Genomic DNA, 25871 nt, shown 5'->3' with positions numbered 1-25871 from the left:
AAATAGCAGATCTACAAGCTCGCAGCTTGTATATCTGCTATTTTTCACTGTTTAAAGCATTCAATAATTCTAGGCCTAAATTAATAAATTAAACCCTAGTCAAGCAGACCTGAGTTGCAACTGTACTTGTGCTCTTTTTCCTCTACACCACCCTCTTTTCATGAAACTAGCCGATCCAGGCTTCAATTCCTGCCGGGGACGCTGTGGCCGTGTTCTCTCTCTCTTTCTCGCGTCATCAGTGCCCAGACCCTAGGTGGGGTTGGCGAAAGGGCCTTTCTGTGTGGAGTTTGCATGTTCTCCCCGTGTCCATAGGGTCGACACCCTCACTAAAAACATGCAGTAATCCTGGTCTCTATTAGGGATGCGGTATCGGTACTCGTGGTATCGGTACTCGCCCCGATACCGGCCTATTTTGCGGTATCGGTACTCGTCAGATACTGCTCACAAAGCGCCCGAGTACCCTGTGTGTTCCGCCACTTCGCCTTTCTCTCTCTCTCTTAACACTTGGGGAGCCAAACGCGTTCAGGGACGAGTTATGGCCACTAGATGTCACCCTGCCACAGGAAGTTATATCGTCGAGGGACGAGTCAACAAATAGTTAACTTTTCGAGACCGCAGCTTCCCTTTGCATGCCCTGAATCCATTACGTCACCCAGCCAGGGCAGGAAGCCCCTGTCTCTCCCCACACGGAAGGATTTTACATGGCTTTAGATTCTACTTTGAAACATAAGAACGGCTTTATCTGAGAATGAGGTAAAAACAGCCCCATGGAGGCAGAGAGCTGATTGTTTTCACGGCGACACTTTACCGCGAATTTACCGCGATTTTTTTACCGCGAGTTTCGCGAGCGTTTGTAAACAAAATGGAGTACCTCCTCAATCTTCTCTGGACACGCACGTGCACACGCACGAAGCTTGCGGGGCTCATCAAAACATAACGTAAGTCAATGGTGGCACCAGCAACAGCTATAAATGTTATAAACCTTGGCCGCCCATGTGTTTAAAGTATCAAAAGTAAAAATACAAAATTTTTGAGCATAGCAGATCTAGAAGATCATGCACAGTACAGGAATTTCTATGGGCTAAACCTTAAAAAAAAGTGAAATGTGTGGCAGTTGTGCCATGTTCTGGGAAAGCGATGCAATTTAATGTGTTATATACAGCCAGAAAGTGAGGAACATCTGAGAAAAAAGAAAAGAAAAAAAAAAAAACGTAATTTAAAGACATTTTGTATTATTAATTGTACTCGAATCGGTACTCGGTATCGGTGAGTACTCAAAATGAAGTACTCGTACTTGTACTCGGTCAGCAAAAAAGTGGTATCGGGACATCCCTAGTCTCTATACTGCCTCCCCCTGGCCAGCCGGGGCACCTGATGGAGGGGAAAGGAACTGGTTGGAATAACGTGTTCCTTCCACACGCTAAGTCCTATACCGGGGAAATCCCCCCCCCCCATAGCTGTCAGGTGATAAGAAGCGGCCTGCTCACTCCTCATGCATTGAAGGAAGCATGAGGCCAGTCCGTTGCTCTCCCCAGGTTGGCAGAGGGATTGACAGATTTAGACAATTGGCACTGAGTGAAAAGTGTGTTTCAAAATCGTGGGATAAAAAAAAAAACAAGAAAGAAGAAAGAAAATAGCCAATCTACACACTTCTCAGCGAATGTCCCCCCCCCCAAGTGGTTAACTTGAAAGTGTAAAATTGAGAATTGAAAACTTCCTAATAGCCCCCACCCACACATCTCCCCCGCCCCCCATCTCTCTCTCTCTCTCTCTCTCCTCTCTCTCTCTCTCTCTCTCTCTCTCTCTCTCCCCCTCCCTCTCTTTTCTCTCTCAGCACTCTGTCGTCTCATAAGAGGGGAACTTGGCCTTGGAGCATTGAACCTCACAGAGCTGTGAGCTCTGCTTCCCATGCCTACCGAGCGTGCGCGAGTGTGTGCGCATGTGTGTGTGTGTGCGTGCGTGTGTGTGCGCGCCGCGCGTGCGTGCGTGCGTGCGACTGTGCGTGCGTGCGTGCGTGCCTGCTACAGAGCGTGCCTTGTTGTTGACCTCGGGGACAATACCACACTGTGACATCAGGAAATGTCCTTAGAGTGCAGCCAAAGACAGAGATGGAGAGAATAGAGAGAAAGCGGGAGAGAAGAGAGGGAGGAGTGGCAGACGAGTGAGCAAAGCGAGCGATACAGAGACGATGATGGAGGGAGTTGTTGAGAGTGGCAGCCGAGGTGGAAGAATGGAAATGGAGGAGAGGAGAGGAGAGGAGAGGAGAGGAGAGGAGAGGAGAGGAGAGGAGGAGGAGAGGTTTGTATGTGAGGGAGGGAGGGGGTTGGAAGGGAAAGGGAAAGTGCTCTGGCAGAGAGAGGGAGAGCAGTGTTGCCAGATTTTGTGAGAGAAATAAGCAACCAGGTCTAGGAAAACAAGCTCAGAAGAAGCGAAGTTTAAACATAATACGTTGGTTAAATGAAAATAGAATGTGGATAATTGTTTGGTTTAGGGTTTAGAGACGAATACATACTAATATGGCCTCCATGACATGACAATATTTGAGAACAACTGTTTCTAATAATGATAAACAAGCCCCCCACCAAAACAAAACTGCAACCCGGAACCACCGATATTTATAAGCGACTTTACAGAAGAACAAGCCAATGTAAGCAGTCATGGCAACACTGAGGGAGAGATGGAGAGCAGGAGGAAGGGAGAGAGAGAGAGAGAGAGAGAGAGAGAGAGAGAGAGAGGAAGAGGGAGGAGGGAGGGAGTAAAATAGATGCACATTGTGACCAGGGCTTAATTAAAGACAATATGTTGTTTTTGTAACCCTCTCTGCACAACAATGGGCCTCTCAGCCATGGCCTACTTAGAAAGAAGGAGGGAGGAAGGGAGGAAGAGAGAGTTAAAGAACGGGGGGATGGGGGTGGAAAAAAAGATAGATTCTTATTCCATACCCCTCACAATGAACCCCACATGAACCCCAGACTCAAAGCTCAATGCACTTTACTGGGACAGAATAGTCAACTCAACTTACTCACTCAGTCATAACTGCACCGAAAAAGACTGCCTGTCCTCATAGGCCTATCATATACAGTATTATGTCCAATATGCCATAGCAGGGCTCTTCAACGTTTTCAGGCCAAGGAACCCTTAGTTGAGAGAGAGAGATGAAGCAGGGACCCCCACCACCTTTTCATAGATTCCATATAGTTTCATTGTTTGACAGCACAATCATCAGTGTATTTTCGATTCATGTCAATTTGTGTGTTCATTCATATATTTAACCACTTGAATCACTAACCAGTGACCGCTAATGCCTGTGGAGATGCAAATCCTGCCTGCACATCTCTTGACTGTGACCTTGACCTTTTAAGACCCAAAAGTTAATCATCTCTTTGGGACAGCCTACTGATCATTCCCCACATCATTTCCTGAAAATCCACCCATCCATACGTAATTACCAACTTGACCTTGACCCTTTTTTTTACACAAAAAATACATCATGTCTTTGGGGCAACCTACTGATCACTCCCTCCATGCTTAATTAAACCCATTTAGGCCTGAACACAATATGACGCAATATTTTATGCTTTAAATATAAAAAAATCGTGAGAATTAGAATTTTGACCCGATTCTATAAGTGTCTTTTGAATCCTTCTAAAGTTTTTTGAAAAACCTATGTTTCTATGTCAGCAATCTGGCCAGCCATCGTCAAAGAAAAGGTCCTTTTCACTTAAATGGAGCTCAGTTAGTCTGTTCTTGAGAGACTACTATGTCAGTGGTTCTCAAACCTTTTTATGTGAAGGACCCCCAAAATGATATTTATTTGGCCACGGACCTCCATTCAACATATTTAGTTCCAGGGACCACCCAGAAGCAAAATTTGAGTTACAAACGTTCGCTTTGAAAATACATATATTCAAAGATTTGCACACATTTTCACGACTTTTTCAAAAATAGCAGATCTACAAGCTCGCAGCGCGGCACTCGGTGCCGCGCTGTGAGCTTGTATATCTGCTATTTTTCAATGGTTAAAGCAGTCAATAATCCTAGGCCTAAATGGGTTAAGAAATTGCCCACCTCTTGCTCCAAAACAAACGAACACATCCCTCCACAGATCAACACACTTGTTTTAACCACACGCGTCTAATATAGCGTCTAATAACAGAGTGGCCTCCCTGCTCACAATGTTTTGCTGTCGATAGTAAGTCGGCGTGTACTTTGAGAGGAAAATAAAGCCGCTCTCTGTATAAAATAAACATTACTACTGCAGAGTGCAGACACCATTCAAATAGCAATTTAGCTGAGCAGGATTTCTCCCTTCAAAATGGCATAACATTATGGGCAAAGTGTTATTAGTAAATTGTTAAGTTAAGTTAAGGTAAACCTTTACACACAACGCCTCGCATCACGAGGCGTTGTGTGGTTGTAGATTGGCTGTTTTCACTAGTTTTTTGTGACAGTATTGTATGATGAAGCAGGGATATACTTTACGTAAAAAATACAAATTTGAAACTTGGAGATACAAGGTTTCTGCCCGACAGTGACGAATTGTAATCAACAGAATGTTGAACAGAATGTCCAGCTCTCATCAACCATACCAACCTGAAAAGGCTGGTCTCTGCACAACTGCACTGTATATGGTGAAAACACAATTTTACAGATTGTGTTCATTAAATCAACTAATCGATTAGTCGACAAATCCCTATAGGACTAATAGTCAATGAATCACTTCTTTAGTCGAGGACAGCCCTAACATACTGTAGACACAGGAAACCCCGTTCTACATGACTTGGCTGAAGGCCACGCTATAAAAAGCACATGGCAGCACAAGATTCACGGTCGAGACATCAACGGGTGGTCATAGAAGTAAACTCGAAACTCTCTCAGGCTTATGTTAGCCACAACAGGCCTTATTGTTCATTTCTGCATACATCGAAAACCCGGAATCGGAGATCTGGCACGGGACAAACCCATTGCAATTCACCTCTAGGTTTTAGAACTACAAACTGTAGGTAGCACTCTTCAGGAACTGAGTGCACTTTTTCCCAGCCATTAAAACATGCTTTTTTGGGATCACTCACCACCACCATGCTCAACACACACTCAACAATATTGGTTAATCTCATTGTGAGGACATGGTCCCGTTGCATGCAATTTCACCGGCCAGGATTACAGAGAGGTCACATGGACAGAAAAGGGGATACATTGGAGATCTGCTTGCAGAAAGTCTGTGGTACTATTGCAGCACAGCAAACATTTAGCTCAATGATTCATGACAGTGATTCAGCTCCTGCAACCGACTGACCCTGGCTCCGTTGGTGTGCGAGGGAGGGTCTATAAATGCACCGTTGGACCACCTTTCCTTGCGTGACAGAATGTATGCTACATTACTAGAGCTCTTCAACCATGAATGGCATGCTATCTATGAAACGCAGCGACGCATCATGCTCAGATTTCCCCCACTTCTCTCTTGGCAACAACATGGCTATTTTTTCTCTTCTCTCTCTGTCTCTCCCTCTCCCTCACACACACACACACACACACACACACAGTCTCTCCTTGTTGCTTGGCAACCATGCTCATAAATGTGGTCCCGCTCATCTGTGATTGGCGGCGCACCGCGATCCAGCGGATCCCTAACCTTCTCATGTGTGCCATGCATGCATGTGCACTAGAGATGCACGATGATCATGACATGATGGCCGATATCCGATAACTGATAACTGATATTTTACAGGGTCATATCTGTCGATACCGATTCCAATACCGATAGATATTACATAAATTATAATGCAATATATATCGTATTGGAATCGGTATCGACAAATATGACCCTGCAAATATCTAAATGTAATATTTTTCTTAAAAAAAAATCCAAATTGAAAAGCTTCCCCAGAAAACACTGAATGAATCTTCAGTCTTCATCATCACAAGGGCTTTTTCAGCTTCACATTCAAATATGAATATTATAAAACAAAATATCGGCTAAAACCGATCAATTACTAATAATTAACTTCTACATAATCTTTAAACACCTACAGTTGGAACACATGCGCGCGCACACACACACACACACACACACACACACACACACACACACACACACACACACACACACACACACACACACACACACACACACACACACACACACACACACAAACATGCTATAATAAACCTTCACAACAGACTACTGTCCAGTTCCTTCTGTCCAGTTCCTTCTGTCTCGATAGAAAACACACTCTTTCTTCATGTTCTGACTTAGTGCTACAGTACATGCTCTCTCAACTACATCTCTCTCTCCCTCTCTTCCTTTCTGTCTTTCTACACGACTATTACTCCTTTCCTCAACAGTCTGGAACAATCCCCAACTGTTGGTTCCATCATTTGACCATGAATGTTTCCTAGTCAATGCACACTGTCTGCCTTGAATCTGACTAGTCTCTGTTTACAGTGGAGTCACTGTGACTCCTCATTGTCAGCTATTTTGAGTGGTAATTAAATGCAAATATGAACTGTGTAGGACTGTCATATAAATAAATAACCCTGTAAATAACCCTGTAATTCCTATTTGTTGATAATACAACTGGGAAACCTGTTAGGCTATATGCACAGCAGCCATTTTGGAGAGAGGTTGGGTGTCTCTCACTTCCTTCACAGGTGTGAAGGAATAATACTAATGAAGGCTCTGTTCCATTCCAAACAGAGTCAGGGTATAGTGATATTTTGCATGTTCATTGGAAACACTCTGCTACACCATTGGGTCTCAAAGTGTGGTCCAGGGACCCTCATGGTTCCTTGAAGGGGTTCCAAATGACCCCTTGGATTAAAAGGTGTGAGAACCACTGTGCCACATGAAATGGAACAGAGCCTTCATTAGTATCATTGGTAACACATATGAAGGAAGTGAGAAGAGACCCAACTTCTCTGCAATATGGCTGCTGTGCATATAACCTGTTGTGTTGTTGATAATACAACTGGGAGACCTGCGTACCAAATGCCTATTGAATGATGAAAGATATTAGGATGTAGCTGCCGTTCTGCTGTGTGTGTGTGTGTGTGTGTGTGTGTGTGTGTGTGTGTGTGTGTGTGTGTGTGTGTGTGTGTGTGTGTGTGTGTGTGAGTGAGTGAGTGAAGGAGCATGTTAAATTGATCCAGCTGTGTGTCTGCTGACTGATTCTGAGGCGAGGATGAGGAGGAAGAGGAAGAGTAGGCCTAGTAAAACGCTGTTAAATGAAAGACAGGACTGGTTATTAAACACAGAGAAGGTAAACACACACACACACACACACAACCATGAACACACACACAAGCGTTCGTGCGTGCACGCACACACACAAGCACACGCACTTAGAGACAACAAACCACAAGCACACGCACTTAGAGACAACAAACCACAGCGGTCTCCTACCCACATCAGGGGTAAAGGCCTGTTGTGTGTTTGATACGTCGTGCTTCCGTTTTTCTGTGGTTTGTTGTCTCTCACACACACTAAAGCCCTTTGCACACAGGCGCGTTTAACCGCACGGATAAAACTGACAATATAATTTTTTGAAAAGAAAACAATGATTCTCTATGACCTCATGCACACCGGCTCCGAATTAGCCGTGCGACGAGTGGCTGCCGCCGTGCGTTTTTTTCTCGATCGAAACCAGTTCGATTCGTGCGTCTTGTCGCATGCGGTAAAAAACTCATCACTCCTTTTATGACTCCTTTTTGGATCCGCAGCGCCGATTCCGCACAGCCTTGCACACCAAATCCAATGCGTTTTATTCATGCCGCAAACGAAAAAAACGCAACTGTCCTGTGTGCAAAGGGCTTTACTCTCTCTCTGACACACACACAAGCACGCGCGCACACATGCACACGCATGCCATGCATGCATGTTGTACATTTTGACCCCCACAGAATGTGCAGAACTGCCCTACTTTCTTGGGGGGGGTAATAACTTGGAGCCTAGTTAGGGCCAGGAGGCCCAACATAGAGCCCCCATATGGCCCCCACGACGCCTCATCCTCTTGATTAAAGTTCATTTCTAGGCTCAGAATTCACAGATTTTCTCTCTCTCTCTCTCTCTCTCTCTCTCTCTCGCACGCGCACACACACACACACACACACACACACACACACACACACACACACACACACACACACACACACACACACACACACACACACACACACACACACACACACACACACACACACACACACACACTCCATGTGACAATTGCATCCAATTTTAGGAAACACTGGAAAGTCCTGCACAATGCCTGATGATGTACTGCTGTATGGGGGATGCATCGTGACTCATTCCCTGTTCTCCTCTCCTCTCTCTCTCTATACCCCCTGCTGTGTTGTGCTTTCATCATTGTCTCTCCCTCTCTCTCTCTCTCTCTCTCTCCCTGTAAACGTCCTCTATGGATTTCCTCCAGGGCTTAAATAACGGCAGACAGACACAGATGAGAGAGGGGGAGAGAGAGAGAGAGAGAGAGAGAGAGAGAGAGACAGGGAGACAGAGAGACAGAGAGAGAGAGAGGAAGTCAACAAGAGAAAGTAAGCAGTCATTGGAGGCTCAGAACCAATTATGTTTAATGCTCGCAGCTGTACAAGAACAGAGCATGGCATCATCAGTACCCTTTGGTCCTGAGTGTCGCACACAAACGTGCACGCACGCACGCACGCACACACACACACACACACACACACACACACACACACGCGCCACTGTAATCATCTGTCAGATGCACACTAAGGAAGACAGAGGGCATCATTATTGGCGCTGTCACGTCTGCCTCCGTATAGAGACACAACCATTGTCTGTCTGTACTGTAATAAGAGAGTCAAGTCTCTCAAGCTCACTGCGTTCTGGAGCCTGCATCAATTCCTTCCTTCATGACCAAACAAGCTCATTCTATTTTGTGTGCATGTGTATGTGTATGAGTTTGTGTGCCTGTGCGCGTGTGCCTGTGTGCGTCGGTGCATGTGTGCGCGCGCTCGTGTGTGTGTGTGTGCTGTGCGTGTGCGCGTGTGTGTGTGTGTGTGTGTGTGTGTGTGTGTGTGTGTGTGTGTGTGTGTGTGTGTGTGTGTGTGTGTGTGTGGCATTGGCATCTGTAATGAGCTGACAGAGCTTTGGTGATTTCCTGTCTGGCCTGTAAAAAAGCAGCACGAGTCTCTTCCTGTATCCTCCTCTATAGGACCCCACCTGGGGGGGGCAAGAACACACACGCACGCACACACACGCGCACACACACACGCGCACGCACGCAAGCACGCACAAACAAACACACACACACACACGCACACGCACACACGCACAAACACACACAAGCACGCACACACAGCCAGACAGCTGCACCCAATAAGTCACAATGGGAGGTGAGATCCCCTATGTTAAGCGCGGTACATACCCCTTTCCGACCCTTGCAAACTTTTCTTTGTGATATATAACTACAAATTGACGTCATTCCGAGCTTCGGAAGGGCAGTTCTAGAACTTTTCCTTGGAGCCTGTGCACGTCCCGATGTCTATCCGGTCATCGCCATGCTGGACATTTGAAAATTCTCTTTTTGCCACAGAACATTCAACATGAGTAGACGAACACAAAGAGCTATAGACCTAAATGACCATTACAGGTCTATAACTCTGAGAGTGTACAAATGGAACCAAATTGGCCCGCTGTACACTCTCTGAGTTATGGTGGTCCTTGAAAACAAAACGTTTGTTAACAAGCTGTCTTAGTGGACTCCTAATGTTCCATACATAGCGTCATAGTAAATCATTGTCATAAGTATTCTGAATTATGTATGACATTCAGTAATTGGGTCTTATCATCACAATATGCCGCGCCATTGCCGCGGGGCGAGGCCAAGTCTTGCCACGGACACATTTGTCCATGTATATGGACCTAGTGATGACCCCAATAGTTCGGGAAGCCTTTCTAAGCCGTGAGATCTTTCAATGTCGTATTGGCCTTTAGGCGTGACAGTCTTCCTGCCACTCTACCTCTTACTTTCACTTCTCTCTATCTGATCAGTATTCAGGGGGTAGTAAGTATCCACCAGACCTGATCAGAACCCAACACACACTCACTCTACAGTATATAGAGTTAGAATTTCTTGCCTGTTAGAATTGGTCTCTTGCCAAGCTTGACAGACATAAATATGTCCAACAATCTCAGCTAACGGAGCCATAGTCACCATACACGTCATCAAGTTGTCAATGAATGCAGCAACTCCATGGGTATGTCATCACAGGCTCCACGGTCTTGTAGATCTGCTATTTTAGCTATTAGTGAGAAATACTGTTGTACTTCAAAGTATAAAATAGGGCTTACGTAATAAAAAAAACACGCTTGATTATTTGATTAATCAACAAAGTACATAGAATAATCACTAAGAAAATAACTGATAGCTGCAGCACTATGTGAGTGTTCTACTTTTGCGATGACAGTCACACACACACACACACACACACACACACACACGCACGCACGCACGCACGCACGCACGCACGCGCGCGATCTAGGCTGAAATCCATTTTAAAACACAGATCTCAGCTTACTGTAAAAATAGACTTTATCAGTGTTCTAGGGGAGACATCACTCGTCTCTATCCCTTTAAACAGTGCTTGATAAATGCTCTGACGTTTGGGACAGAATGAACCGTTAGGCTGCTGGAAGCCCTTTCATCAGTGGAAGTAGAATTCTAGCAGGCTGCTTGATAAAAATCACCCCAAACTTAATGGGATTTCTGTTTGTGGTGTTGTCCATTTTAGAAGGCGCATTTCACTCAAAATGAGCACAACTAATGCAAAACATATTAACACCCCCCCCCCCCCCCCCCCCCCCCCCACACACACACACACACACACACACACACACACACACACACACACACGCACGCACGCGCACTCACACACAAACACACACACTTAGGTTGGTCCTACCTCTTGTATTGGTGGCCATGTCTGCCACCTTCTGAAAGGCATCCAGGAAGGCCACGGCAGCCAGGACTGTGGTGCTACGGGGACAACAAGGCCAAGAGGTTCACTATAGTGCAGGGGTCTTCAACTCAGAGTTACTACAGGGAGGCCGCCAACATCTTTGTGTGATAGGATAATTCTTTTTAAATGAACAACTTAGCAAAAATAACCAAAAATAGCAGATCTACAAGCTCTGGCAAATAGGTTCGGTGTAGAGGTAAAAAAAAAGTACAGAGTGAAAGGTCAAGTCTCTAGTAAGTAACAATGATTAAAGAGGTCAAAAGTTTGAAAAAAACATATTAACATGAATCTAACAGACAGATGACAGTGCTGTCAAACACGTTTATACAACGTTCGTTTATAAAATACTAGACCTTACCCGTTCGAATATATGTGCTGCAAAATATGTGCAGAGTGTGGGTTTTGGGGAAAGTAACTGTAACTGCATGGTGCGTGCGTGAGAATATGTGGGAGCATCATAATGTAAGGAGCAGCCCATGGAGGAGTGTATATTTATGATGGATACAAATAATTTAACAGCAAAATTAGGTGAATAGAAGAATGAGGATGTAGGCCTATTTGCTCCACATAAGTTTTCTATACCCGTTGGAAGATGAGACACACATCACCCGTTGCATGCGTGACCCATGCAGAGAGAGAGAGAGAGAGAGAGAGAGAGAGAGAGAGAGAGAGAGAGAGAGAGAGAGAGAGAGAGAGAGACTGCAACATTCCTAACTGTGAGAGAGGTGTGTGTGGGCCCGGGGCTACAGATCCCATGGCCTGGAGGAACGGACCGTAACCCTGACAACAGGCTGTAGAGCTGTAGAGTGAAGAAACGCTAATAAATCGCTAGAATGTGGGAAAAATGAAATACGGGCTCCGTCACCGTGTGTATAATGCTAATGACCAATGCCATGTTAAATTTGAGATCAGTCGCTGAAGCGAGTGAATAGATAATGCATTTTGTGACCTACTGACTGACTGACCTCTCTCTCTAATTATAGTATGGATGTAGAGGGGGTCCCTGCTTCATGTGTCTCTCAACTACGGGGTCCTTGGTATGAAAACGTTGAAGACCCCTGCTTTAGTGTGCTGAGGTCAGAGGGTCGGGATATTGGATTTCTGATGTCACATTTAAAGGGGAATTCCGGACTAGACATTTTACCACGTCAATCTGATGTCATGATGTCCATGAACGATCGGTACAGCATCTCCGGCCGCGAGCGGTGGGATTTTATGCTAGATTGCTTATTTGTATCGCTCAACAATACATTTTTCTCGTTTACATGGGTAACTGGAGGCAATCTTTGCCTCCAGTTACCCATACTTGTGCAGCTCAGATTCTAAGCTGGGCTGACTTCCGGCCCAGAGATACTGTATAATGGTTTCAGGCCAGAAGTTCTTCTCGTCCCCCTAGTGGCGACAAAAAAAAAATACTTCTGGGAACTCAGATTAGACCCCTCCCACCTCTGGTAAGAGTTAACTTTAACTTTTTTTCTCCGCCTCTACCACTTGTTAATAGATGGAATAACATCATATTACAGTAAGAAAATCACTCCTTCGGACTTCCCAGTTAATTCTAAATTACTAGTATCCCTACCAGTTCTTATGTTTGTCTGTCTGTCTGTTTGTCTCTTTGTTTGTTTTGCATGTTCCTTTCATGCCATTCCTAACTTTGCAAAGGAAGCTGTTGTTAGTTATTAAAGCTTACCGGAGCTGGGAGTGGAGCTTGGTGGCCTTGGCGCTGAAGTCCTCCCACACTGGATAGGAGCACTGGGAACACATACAGAGCACTGGTTAGAATCATAGAACACCTCTCCTCCCCACACATCAGCTTTGGTTCTGTCCTGCGGCAGACGTCAGAGAAGAGCTACACCATACGCAGTAAAACCCTCTGTGTTAATTTAACTGGGAGAGTGTACTAACATAACCCTTATCGATTTCACTGTGTAGCAGTTTAACACACAGTGGAGACGGGAGGAAGCACTTAAGAGGTATAAATTGTATTTTCCGTCCATGCGCAATAAGTGAAGGCAGGGGTGAAAAGTAGGGACTGAGGGATGTCTGGTTGTGTACTATAGCTAATACTTTTATGCTATTTCACCAAAATGGGACACATGCATGTAGGGATTTAATCGATTATAAATAATAATCAATAATTTATCGATGTACAGCGATGTACTTTCATTCATGGATATCTTCGCTATTCTGCAGTCGTACAGTACAGTACATTGCCATTAGAAGCAGAGAGCACAGCACATTGTATATACGCCATAACACTTTGGATCTGCATCGCTCTGGTGCATTCTTTAGCATTCTTAAAATTCCTTCAATGACTCATCTCTGCTTGCAAAAACATAGGTCACAGAGTGCATCCAACACCACCTTTTCTTCATATCTCTCTCTCTCTCTCTCTCTCTCTCTCTCTCTTTCTCTTTCTGTCTCTCTCTCCTTCTCCTTTTATGTGTCTCATTTAAATGCTAGTCCGTTCTAGGGCTGTAACAATTATTACATAATCGACTAATCGTGATTATTTGACATTATCGCAATTATTTTGTCATAATCGTCATAATCGTGAATGTTGAAAAAATAGTGGAAATAGCAGATCTACAAGCTCACAACGCGTCGCATCGCGACGCGTTGTGAGCTTGTAGATGTTTGTAGATGTTATCAATGTTATTTTTTAAGTAGTAAGTTGTCAAATATGTCAGTAATGTATTTGTATATTTAGGTTATGTGTCATATCTACCATATGCAACTTCAAAGCCTAAAAGCCAAACAGAAATGTAATTATCAACAACAAATACACAATTAAATCGTTAATCAAATCACCAATTGTTTGAGTGACAATTAATCGTCATGTAAAATGTCATATCGTGACAGCCCTACTCCGTTCTGTTCCTCTGTTCTATGTTGCCTCAGCCTCCTCCTCTTTCTAAATCTCCTTCTACAGCATCATGATCTCCATTGGTACCACCCCCCCCCCCCATCTATCTCCCTCTCTCTCATTTTGTCCAGCCCATCGCCCTCCTGCAAAGCAGCCACTCCATCACACCAATCCCCACGCAGCTACCTAACCCCCCAAACACACCCACACACACACCCATGCACACGCACACGCACACGCGCACACACACACACACACACACACACACACACACACACACACACACACACACACACACACACACACACACACACACACACACACACACACACACACACACACAGCACTTGACAGCCTATGGGAGCAGCCGGCATCAAAGGGTCTGTCTGAAGCAGCCGGGAATGCTGACGGCAATCAAAGCTAGAACGCTGTCTCAGATGGATGCCTCCGTTCTGCACACACATTGCTTTCTTATAGAAATCACCTGTAATGTGCAAGACCAAGACTTTATGTGTAGTGTAGTTACAACTATAGAGGTTGTATGAAACTCTTTTACCTTGTTTTATTGCTGAACTCAACCCCTATGTTTTATATACTGTATGTATCATTGTCATCCGCACACTTGTACGAGGAAGTACAAACAGGTCCATTTGGTTACATGTACAGTCTCAAAGGTAAACGAGCACACTAAGGATCAGTGTTGTATTCATTTGTTTCATTTGTAGTGTTCTGATTGGCGTTGAAAATAAGACAAATTTAAACACCTGTGTTGGTCCTCAACATGGCCGTGTAGGACTACAAATGAAACCCATGAATTGGTCCGGTCGGTCACGCGCGTAGGCACCGTCCCGTATCTTTATTATTTTTTTGCAGTGTCACGCCTCTGACGCGCACAGACAAGCATCGATGCTAAATAACACTTAATTTAAGTTCACACCTCGACAACGTTTACAGACGCTGTAGTGCAGTGTCACACCAGGGTGATTTAACCCATTACGGCCGGGAATAAATGTCTCCTAAATCCTTCTTCTAAATCAGTGGTTCTCAGACCTTTTCATGTCAAGGACCCCCAAAATGACATGTATTTGGCCGCGGACCCCCATCTCAAAATATGTTGTTCCAGGGACCCCCAGAAGCTTTGAGATTTGAGTTACAGATGTTTGCTTTGAAAAATATATATGAAAGATGATTTTTTTCAAAAATAGCAGATCTACAAGCTCGCTGATCTACAAGCTTGCTGATCTACGAGCTCGCTTCATCTGTGAGCTTGTATATTATCTGCTATTTTTCAAGAGCTTAAGTATAAAATAATTCCAGGTCTTCCAGGTTAACAAAGGAAGGAGGTTGTATGCATATCAATAGTCCATTGTCTGACCTGCTAAAGACTGTTGAGTAAGTGTTAAGCGACGTGCGCGTGGCATCATTAAAATTGCGTCCCCCCCCCCCCAAACATTAAATCACCAATACAGTATTGGTGATTTAATGTTTGGGGGGGGGGGGGGACGCAATTTTAATGATGCCACGCGCACGTCGCTTAATGTTGAGGATGTTAATGTGTACTGAGTGAGAAACCCACACAGCTGATGTTCTGGGGGGGATGGAGGGTCTCCTGTCAGGGCCTCCATTGTCAATCCATAATTAATTAGATATTAATGTAGCAGTAGGGCATACAAAAAACAATACATAGGAGCTAAAAAATTAGAAATAAACAAAGGTTAATCGTGAAGGAATAGAAATGCACCACAGTGAATAACACCATAGAATGAAAGATTGAAGAAGGGGGAGGAGTGAAAAGGGGGGAGAGGGTGATAAGAGGGGGAGGGGCATCCCATGGCGAGAAACCGTGATGTCAGAGGGGAGACGACGGCAAGGGCTGTGCTCTTTGATCTGGCCTGTTTGATGTGGCTTAATTCGGTCTGAAATCACAACCCCATTTCCCCACGGTGCCACCCCGGCTCCCACAGCCACGCACGCACGTGCACACACACACACACACACACACACACACACACACACACACACACACACACACACACACACACACACACACACACACACACACACACACACACACACACACGCAAGCGCGCACACACAGACACATGTGCACAAACGTGCGTGCAACACACAAGCATGTGTATGTAGATTTGCACGCACGCACGCGCACACACATTGCTTGCTCCTTTCGCAGGCTGTTTGAAGTGCCCTGCAGAGCTTAAGTTGTGTGGAGGGGAGATAACGGGAGAAGCGCCCCTCACACGCACGCACGCACGCACGCACGCACGCACGCACGCACACACACACACACACACACACACACACACACACACACACACACACACACACACACACACACACACACACACACAGGTTCACACATTTTAGCATATTTAGGGCATTCTAATCCAATAAAAGAGTCTGGTGGCTACTAACAGGGAGGTGATTGGTTTATAAATGCTGTATTGTGTGTGTGTGTGTGTGTGTGTGTGTGTGTGTGTGTGTGTGTGTGTGTGTGTGTGTGTGTGTGTGTGTGTGTGTGTGTGTGTGTGTGTGTGCATGCTTGATAGCGTGCATGCCATGGACATGGGTGTACACCTACAGTACGCCTGGTTGTCTGTTGTCGTGCACGCACATTTACTTTGTGCGTTTGCGTGCGTGTGTGGCGGGCACGTGTTCTTTATAGACAGTCACACAGCCCACTCAAGCTGCCCTCCACACACAATGGGCTGAGTGCAGACCCCCCAGCAAGGGGGAGGGACGGAGATAAGTAGCAAGACCTTAATGCAGGGGCACGGTCGGACGGCCGACAGGTACAAAGCAGGCCATTTTCTCCTTTAGCCTAACCAAGCGTAACGCTAGCCTATTAACACGGCATTCTAGACACATGAACCCTCGCATCCCTATTGTGAGCATGTCATAACACGGAAACAGCAGGCCATGTTGCGTGAATGAAAACATGCAGATGATTCACAGCAAGCTATGCTAGGTGCTAATAGCTATGAACAGACCCAACAACATCACCCAGAGTGAGTTTGAAAACATGACCAACGACAAAAAAAAAACAACTCCCATACTGGGACAAATACAACAATGTGCGAACTCAGCAGCAAGATTTGTGAACTGTTGTGATAAAATAAGGTTAGCCAATGGAATACAACCACCCTAAGGACTACTATCTGTACCGACTTCTAGACCTGCTGCATATAAACAGCTCTGCTACCTTTTTTAAATGCATTGTAAATCGGTGTGGACAAAGGACAAATAGACAAGATTGACACATGTAATAATATACTTTCAAGAACATGAAAAAAACTGTGGAAACAGCTGATCTACAAGCTTACAATACCCCAAGACTGTCTGCTATTTCTGCAATTTTTTTGAATATTACTGCAACGTTTGAAAATGTATGAACATTTTTTCAACATGGAAACTATTATGACGACGATTATGCAAAGAATAGCTGTGATTATCTCAAATAAGTGCAATTCTGTAATACGGTAATTGTGACAGGCCTAATATCTACAAGCTCAAGCGTGTCGTTCAACGAGAGACGCGTCACACGATGAAGCTATACGACAGGCTTGAGAGCATGCATCTGTTCAAACACCACTGTTCTTACAAGATCATGGGACATGGAGTATGGTGGTGGTGGCCGTGTGTGTGTGTGTGTGTGTGTGTGTGTGTGTGTGTGTGTGTGTGTGTGTGTGTGTGTGTGTGTGTGTGTGTGTGTGTGTGTGTGTGTGTCTGTGAGAGAGAGAGAGAGAGAGAGCTGTGTGTGTGTGTGTGTGTCAGCATTTTTGATAACATACTATTACATCACCACTTCCTGTGACAGAGAAACTCCATAGCAACAGGACATGCATGACTATCCCTGCGCCCGCACATGCACGCATGCACGCACGCACGCACACACCTACACACACACACACTCAGACACACAAATATTTGCTCTAGGACATACATAGCACAAAACCCTTCCTTCCTGTCCTTGTTCTTCCTTTCCTTCCATCCTTTTTCTTTCTTTCTTCTTTCTTCAGTCATTGAGTCATTCATTGTGTGTCTTGGTGCATGTAAATTCTATGTATATTTTATTGTAAGCAGGCTGGGCATCATGTGGTGCAGGACACTATAATAACAATATATCTATCTATCTATCTATCTATCTATCTATCTATCTATCTATCTATCTATCTATCTATCTATCTATCTATCTATCATTGTCTCCACCAGGCCAAAAGGAATGGCCAAGACTTTGTTTTGCACCCTGACCGATCCGTCCGTCCGTCTGTAAACAGCTAATCTCCATCACTGTTAGGCCGTTCACAGCAAAACTGTGCAAACACACTCCCTGGGTCCAGATTTCAGGTGGGCCTGTTATAGCGCCACCAGGAGGCTGATGCTTACAAAATATTTATTTGACAGTACTCCTAAAGATTTTGTCCAAATGTCATGCAAAATGATACACACTATCTCTATAGTCAAGTGATCAAAATGGATCTGTTTGATTTGTCATATTCCATCCTGATAGGCTAAGATTGGCTAAGATCTAAAGCAATGAAACTTTACATGCACATTCACACTGCGTTGAGTTACAAATGCCATCCATTTAACATGGCATATTATAGCGCCACCAGGAGGCTGATGTTTCTATATTACTATATAACATTTTGTCCAAGCATCACGCAGATCGGTACATCTCTATCGTCAATGATCAAGACGGGTCCGTCAGATTTTTCATATTCCATTCTGATTGGTGAGTGCTCCGAGGAGCACTTTTTCTAGTTCATTCATTTATTTTCTCCATTCTGCCCAAATCGCGGCTCACACAAACACTATTTATTTCAATCATAATACTACTACTAATAACTAGTAAGACGCCTCAGGGATACAAGCGACCTCGCCCCAAAAGGGCGAGGTCACAGTGATGTGGACATCAGGGTTGTGGACATCAGGGATCTCCATATATGGGCATAAAAGGGATTTGTTCCCCTGGCATCACAGGGATCTCCACATCTCCATATATGGGCATAAAAGGGATTGCTCCCCCTGGCATCACAGGGATCTCATTAATATTGATGACATCAGTGAACTCCATATATGGGCATAAAAGGGATTCTGTTAGTGTGACATCACAGTGAAGCCAGAGCGTGATGTCAGGGCGGAAACCCCATTCAGGTAGAGTGGTTCCCCTGACATCACAGTGACATCAGAGCATGATGTCAGAGCGGCAAACCCATAGACCGTAAAAATGTGTACACGTCGACACGGACGGACGCGGACAAGCTGTGACTTTTCTCGTTGTAAATTGCGACCTTCGGTCGCAATAACACCTGGAATTTATATAGTGCTATTCTAAGTCGCTTTACATGCGTGTAAGTATATCCCTTCTTCTCATCCACCATGACATTACTGGGGGTGACTACACACTGGGGTGCTGACAGCAATCCACTGGCCTAGTTCTCAGAGCCAGTGATCTGTGCTGCCCAGTCTGGCCACCACTCCACTGAACGGCTGGGAGAGAGAAAGAGAGAGGAGCCTTACACCCCACAGAGGATGGGAAGCTTACTGCTTTCCCTGTCTCTCTATTGTTCCCTTTGTTTCCTCGCAGCAAGACAGAAAAACAGAGGAAATCCACAGAGTGAGAGAGAACGAGAGTACAGTATGGAGGCAGGGGGAGAGAGGGACGTAAGGATAAGCCCAATTCTTTTTTTGGTGGGGGGGGGGGGTGTATAATCGGGCCAATTCGCACATTTAAAAGAGAACCGCAAGAGCCAAACAAAAGAGACTCATTTCACAGTTGCCTCATATGCATAATCAGCTGACTGTCTTTTCAAAGAGAGGATCACACTCATTTTTTTTAGTAGGGCCAGGGATGAGGACATATGGCCCAAAGCCTAGAATGCAATTATGTTATCTTGTAGCTGCTATTCACATCAACGCAGTGTTGTCTGCTAACAGCAAAACGTTGATTTAACTCTCAGAGTTAGCGCTGATGATTTTACGGTGTGCTCTACATCCACACTGACATGTCTGTTTGAAAATATACATGCCCTGTACTTTAGCACGTTATCATCCACACTAACTAGTCCGAGCGTTTCAGGCAAAAATCTTGCACTTGCATGCAATTTGGCACACAGTTAGAACATGCCATATGGAACATTTTTGGCTATAGGGGCATCGCAGATTTGTCTTGGGAAACTTGTGGGAGCCAGTCAAAGATGGGCTCTCATAGACTTTACTATACAGTACAATAATAAAAAAAATAATAATGCTTTAAGTAGCATGTGAGGGGTCAAACTAGGTGTTTTTCGGGATTCTGAATCCATTGCAAGCATTTGTTTTGCATGAAAAACATTCCTTTCTGAGAAATGGCCACAACAAAACTGTGAAAAGTGATGACTCATCACTAAACCATAGTTTATGGGGTCCGTTTTTAGCTCAAGGAATGTTTTTCCTGCAAAACAAATGCTTGCTTTGGATTCAGAATCCCGAAAAACACCTAGTTTGACCCCTCACATGCTACTTAAAGCATATTTATTTTTTGTATTATTTTACTGTATAGTAAAGTCTATGAGAGCCCAACTTTGATTGGCTCCCAAAAGTTTCCCAAGACAAATCTGCGATGCCCCTATAGCCAAAAATGTTCCGTATGGCATGTTCTAACTATGTGCCAAATGTCATGCTTCTTTCATAAAGTGCACGATTCCATCAAAATACTGCCTGAAACGCCTGGACTAAACCAGGCATGTAGTAGTAGTAGTAGTAGTAGTTAGTTTATTTATTTTTTGGTCATTTGTATAGTACAACGCGTTTTCCTTCATTTCATTCAATCATTCATTCACATAAACAGACCAAAAAAAATGCTTGCATTGGATTCAGAATCCCGAAAAACGCTTAGTTTGAAATGTCTCCCTGAAACCGAGGAAAAACTGCTGACCCACTTGTGTTTTGAAATTGGACTGGGCGGGAAAGGAGAGAGAATTACAGGCATTACTGTATTTACTTTGTCTGATTATCAGCTTGCTTGAGGTGTTGTGCTGACAATCAGCATAACTCCGGCGTGTTGCATTTTCTGTACCCAGCATTGGCCAGCTTATTGCATGGGTGACATAGGCTCTCGCTCCCTCTCAATACATGTTTTTTTTATTTTACAAACGTGTGAGAGAATCGTCATCTCAATTCTTGGGGTGAAAAATCGTGATTCACATTTTAGCAAGAATCACAGTACACAAGATGTAACAATAACGCACAACCTTGAACCTTGAACAATAGTGTAGACCCCTATAGGCTTCACTCTAAAAAACATATTAACAGCGCCCTACGCACATTCCCCTTTTCACAGAACACACCATAGGTTGGATGTTTGGAAACTGCAGACTGCAAGTATGAAATGCAAATAAAAGATGTAGTATAAACATGTCCTGTTTAGTGTTTATTACTTGACCTGGACCCAGTAGTCCAAGTAGTTTTCTTTCAGCGCGCACGCACGCACAGAAAGAGGAAAAAAACATTGTTATACAACCGCTGCATGACTACACGTACTGTTCCATGGATGTTGTTGTCAAATGGCTGTCTAATGTGTTACGTCAATGTAAGGGAATAGCCATGACATGCATTTTCAAGCTTGTTGTACACGGAATGGACACAGATCACTCCTACCAGTTTGCTATGTGGGTTTTATTGTGAACTCCGTTTTTAAATGAAAAGACTTTAGCGTACAGTAGATGTATGTACGGTATTTACAGTATGTGTGTGTGTGTGTGTGTGTGTGTGTGTGTGTGTGTGTGTGTGTGTGTGTTTGTTGCATTTTGTGTTTCCCAAGATCATCCTCAATAACTATCCTATGTGATAAATTGAATTATATACAGTACATTCCTCATATAGTATGATGTGGAACCCCACGGACCAAAACTATGTATTTCAATAGTGATGTTAACATTTAAAAAACATTTAAAATAGTGAAAATAGACGATCTTGATGTGAGACGATGTGTGCTTGTAGATTTGCCATTTTCACTACTTTTGAGACACGATGAAGTCAGCTTTAATTTAAAGAAAATAAAAAATGTAAACTTGGAGATACAAGGTTTCTGCCCGACAGTGATGATAAGGTATCTGACGTGTCGTGACATAATCCTTCTGTACCGGCTGAGAAGCTTTCTTTTCCCGTCCTGTCCTGGATAGTAATATGTGTCAAATGGAAAGGCATGGACATGCAGATGAGGACACGCAGGCCTCCTCGCTGCATAATTGATGAAGTGCAGCAGCTAATTCCAATCCAAACACAGTGATGAGCCAAAGAGGAGACCATCTGGGTTCTGTTGTGTCTCTGTGCCGCCCGCCAGGCAGGGATCATAGACTCTCTCTGAGTTAAACATCTGTAAAATCACATTGTTTCTATGTGTGGTGATGTGGAGGGAAATGAAGCGGACGGAGGCATTTGCATAAAAATACGTGGGCGCACAATCGCACATCCACCATCTTTTTCTATTTTTTCCCTTCTTTTTCTCACCAGCAATTTATGATGATAAGCGGGGAGGGACAAGCACTTGAACTTTTCATCTTTTATTTTAGTTAATTGTTATATCAGCATTGGCTATTTAGTGATGTTCAGTTTAGTATGGTGCTGGCCCCTGATAGTCGATGATTAAAACAGCCAGTTTTGTGAAAATGGTTCTATAAATTTTTTAATCAAAGTGATTACTTCTGTCTGCTGCTTTCAATGAATAGTTTAGCTTTCTTCCCAATAGTGTGAAGTTCAGTGCCGTGGCTAGGTATAGGCGGTATAGGCGGTCGCCTAGAGCGCAATCTCAAGGGGGGCACCGCTGACAGTTAATGAGCCACCCAAACCGACCCAAAACCGACGAAAAACACCCCAAAACTGCGCACGAGTGGAGAGAGGCGCATTCGAGAGAGCTGGCAGAGAGCGCTGATTAGGCTGGCCACGGGTCTGGTGAAGTTAGTTTAAATGAAACTGGAAAAGTCAAATCGTTGAATTTAAATGACAAAACCCCCCCAAAAAAGTTAGTCATAGAGACAGCCACCGTTATGCTAAATCTAGTTATGCTTTACTTGTGCTGCAAGTTTAACATGCTTTGGTTCTTATGTCCTTCTTTGTATGGAGAATGGAGAAATTCTACATACTGTACAATAACACGCGTTCCCGGCAAACCGCAGATCAGACCGAGGTACTGCGGATTTGACACCACCAGCAAACAAATATTATGCTATTATACTACTAGTAATTATATGTATTTATTCAGAGAACCGCATAAACTACATGGGGCTCACAGTCTGGAAATGAATTGGCTAAATAAAATGCAGAAAAGTCAAAGCCTATGTTCTTGTGGTGGATCGTCCCTTTTCATCAGGCTCAGGTCAAATTTGCGAATCCAAAACATTTGTGTTTCCGATAATAATTCATAGTTACTGCCCTCCAACTAGAAGCCTAACATTACTAAGGATTATGAAATATGGTATGAATCTAGATACTGTAGCTCTATGTTGGACAAAGTTCTTTCAGGTTTTCTTCTTTTGGCAAGACTAAATGTGGCGGAGAGAGTCGCAGCCCCAGCCTGAAGCCTCAAAAGTCTAGTATCTGCCCTCATTCCATAGGGATATCCCTTCGGAGTGATGGTTAAGATATTGGACTTTCACGCGGGAGACCCGGGTTCGAAGCCGGGTGGGGAGGTTTGGATCACCTCCGTTACATAAAGATGGTTTGAGCCAAGCACCAATGTTGCTGTCGACCAAATTAACAGACAGAATGAGGCCAATGGCAGAAGAGATGGGCAGAATTTGGAAGCTTACTGACAGTCAGTACTAATGGACAAGAGGGGTGGGACATCTGGGAGGACTGGACTGATTCTCTCCCATTCTAATGCTCCTCACTGGTATTCTGTTGACATCATTGCATTAAGACAGTATTATTCAATGCCTGTCCTTTTATAAACCTTTGTCCTCGTCCATTGTATTAAAATGATCTGCTCTTGTCTACACATCTATTCGATTCTGCCATCATGTCATGTATCTAATTGCAAGTTTACTATGAGAAACGTCACAGCTGGTCCGTGTCCGTCTGTCTGTCTGTCTGTCTGTCTGTCTGTCTGGATGTGTAGACGTGTACACACATTTACGGTCTATGGGTTTGCCGCTCTGACATCATGCTCTGATGTCACTGTGATGTCCGGCACATCTTGTCCACGTATCCGTGTATCTCTGAAGGTCACAACTGACACTGTGGTTCCCTTGACACATCACTGAGACATCACAGGTGATACCACAGGTGACATCACCTATGTAAAAGTCCATATATGAGTATTCCACAAAATCGCGTTTATGCCCATATATGAAGATCCCTGATGTCATCGATATATATATCACTGGCCAGATGGCCAAGACATGGCCCATATCTATGTGGCTGGGGGGCGAAGTCGCATGTCACCCTGAGGCGTCTTACTAGTGTTTAAAGCTGTCAATGTCTAATGGTTGGCGTAAAGCACATGTAAACAAACACATATTCACATTGAACACACACACAAACACACACACACACACACACACACACACACACACACACACACACACACACACACACACACACACACACACACAGTAAAACAAAAAATATACTCCCCATGTGTGCCTCTAAACAGAGGACATGGGATATGGAGCATGAATGGGGCATTCTGTTCATTCAACTGGTTTCTTTCTGAGAGGAACAAGAGAATATTGATTTGCCGTGTACTGTTCACTGCTCCTCTCTCTCTTATGAATCCCCCCCCCCTCTCTCTCTCTCTCTCTCTCTCACTCTCTCTCTCTCACACTCCCATCCAAAACTTCTCTCTATCTCCCTCTCTCCTAACTCTGCTCATAATGACCAGTGCGTTTTACAGTGAACAGCAGCAGTGTGTGATGAGAATGCTTTGACAGGCCTGACAAAGAGTTCAGTGAGAGAGGCTCTCTCTCTTGGCCGGCCCCCAGTGCATCGCACCTCCCAGGACCGGAGCCCCTCCATTCAGCAGTGCCCAGCCCAGCTAACGAGGCCCAGGGCCCTACTAATGATCACACAGTAATTTTAACAAGCACCAGCGAGGGAGATGCTCATTTGGAGTTGCACGACTCTGTCTGCAGCCCCGTTGTCAGGAGACACAAACGATCACGTTGGTGTGTCGCATTGAAAACCATGCGGTCTCCTGTGTTTTGTCCATTAATTGTGACCGTAGGTCACAGTTTTACTCTGAACCGTCACAGCTTGTCCGTGCCTGACACTGTGGTTCCCCCTGACACATCATCACTCTGACATCACAGGTGACATCACAGTGATGTCAGATACTCAGAGCAGGGTTAAAAGAAACCATGGTTTCGGCAGGTAACGAACGGCCTTCATCAGGGCCAGGGGTATCGCACCAAAAAAAAAAAGATTTGCACACATTTTCACGACTTTTCAAAAATAGCAGATCTACAAGCTCGCAGCGTGGCACTCAGGGGCGTGAGCTTGTATATCTGGTATTTTTCAATATCTAAAGTATAAAATAAATAAGGCCCCTCCACCTTGGGCCCTGGTAACTCAGTCCCACTTTTCCCCCCCTTGTGACGCCCCTGGTCAGGGCTATCATTAACTCCCCAGAGGAGAGTACAGTTTGAAGAGATACAATGCAGAGGACATTCTTTTCAGCAGAGCTGTGCATTAAGTCTTATTATGCTCATGTGATCATGCTGACGCAGCATGCAAGTTTGATGGTAAATGTCCTCTCAGTACTCACTTCCACTCAGTAGGAGTATTCATCTGGGTACTGAGCTGCAGTGGTGGAAAGTAATTAGTACATTTACTTAAGTAGCCTACTGTAGGCTACAATTTTGAGGTGCTTTTACTTCACTGGAGTATTTCTAATTGTTAATACTTTTACCTTTACTCCGTTACATCTCAGAGGCAAATCAATAACCACTTCTGCTCTACTTAAACTTTGGCTATTTGAAAAATCGAGACGCATTGTGAGCTTGTAGATCTG

The 25871-nt window shown here is 44.4% G+C and overlaps 1 protein-coding gene across 1 annotated transcript in view; it reads right to left on the bottom strand.

Moving 5' to 3' along the window:
- Positions 1-25871, bottom strand: part of mtss1lb (MTSS I-BAR domain containing 2b) — a gene marked incomplete at its 5' end in the record, with an annotated part of 109557 nt that overhangs the window by 71331 nt on the left and 12355 nt on the right. The window contains 2 exons of the mRNA XM_080730816.1: positions 10939-11012; positions 12686-12747. Coding sequence (XP_080586942.1) covers positions 10939-11012; positions 12686-12747 — 136 coding nt within the window. The remainder of the gene's footprint in view (positions 1-10938; positions 11013-12685; positions 12748-25871) is intronic.

Source organism: Nannobrachium achirus (genome assembly GCF_963921795.1).
Source record: "Nannobrachium achirus genome assembly, chromosome: 7".
Classification (NCBI taxonomy): Eukaryota; Metazoa; Chordata; class Actinopteri; order Myctophiformes; family Myctophidae; genus Nannobrachium; species Nannobrachium achirus.
The sequence above is the reverse complement of the archived record's forward strand: the minus strand, read 5'-3'. Positions and strand labels throughout refer to the sequence as shown.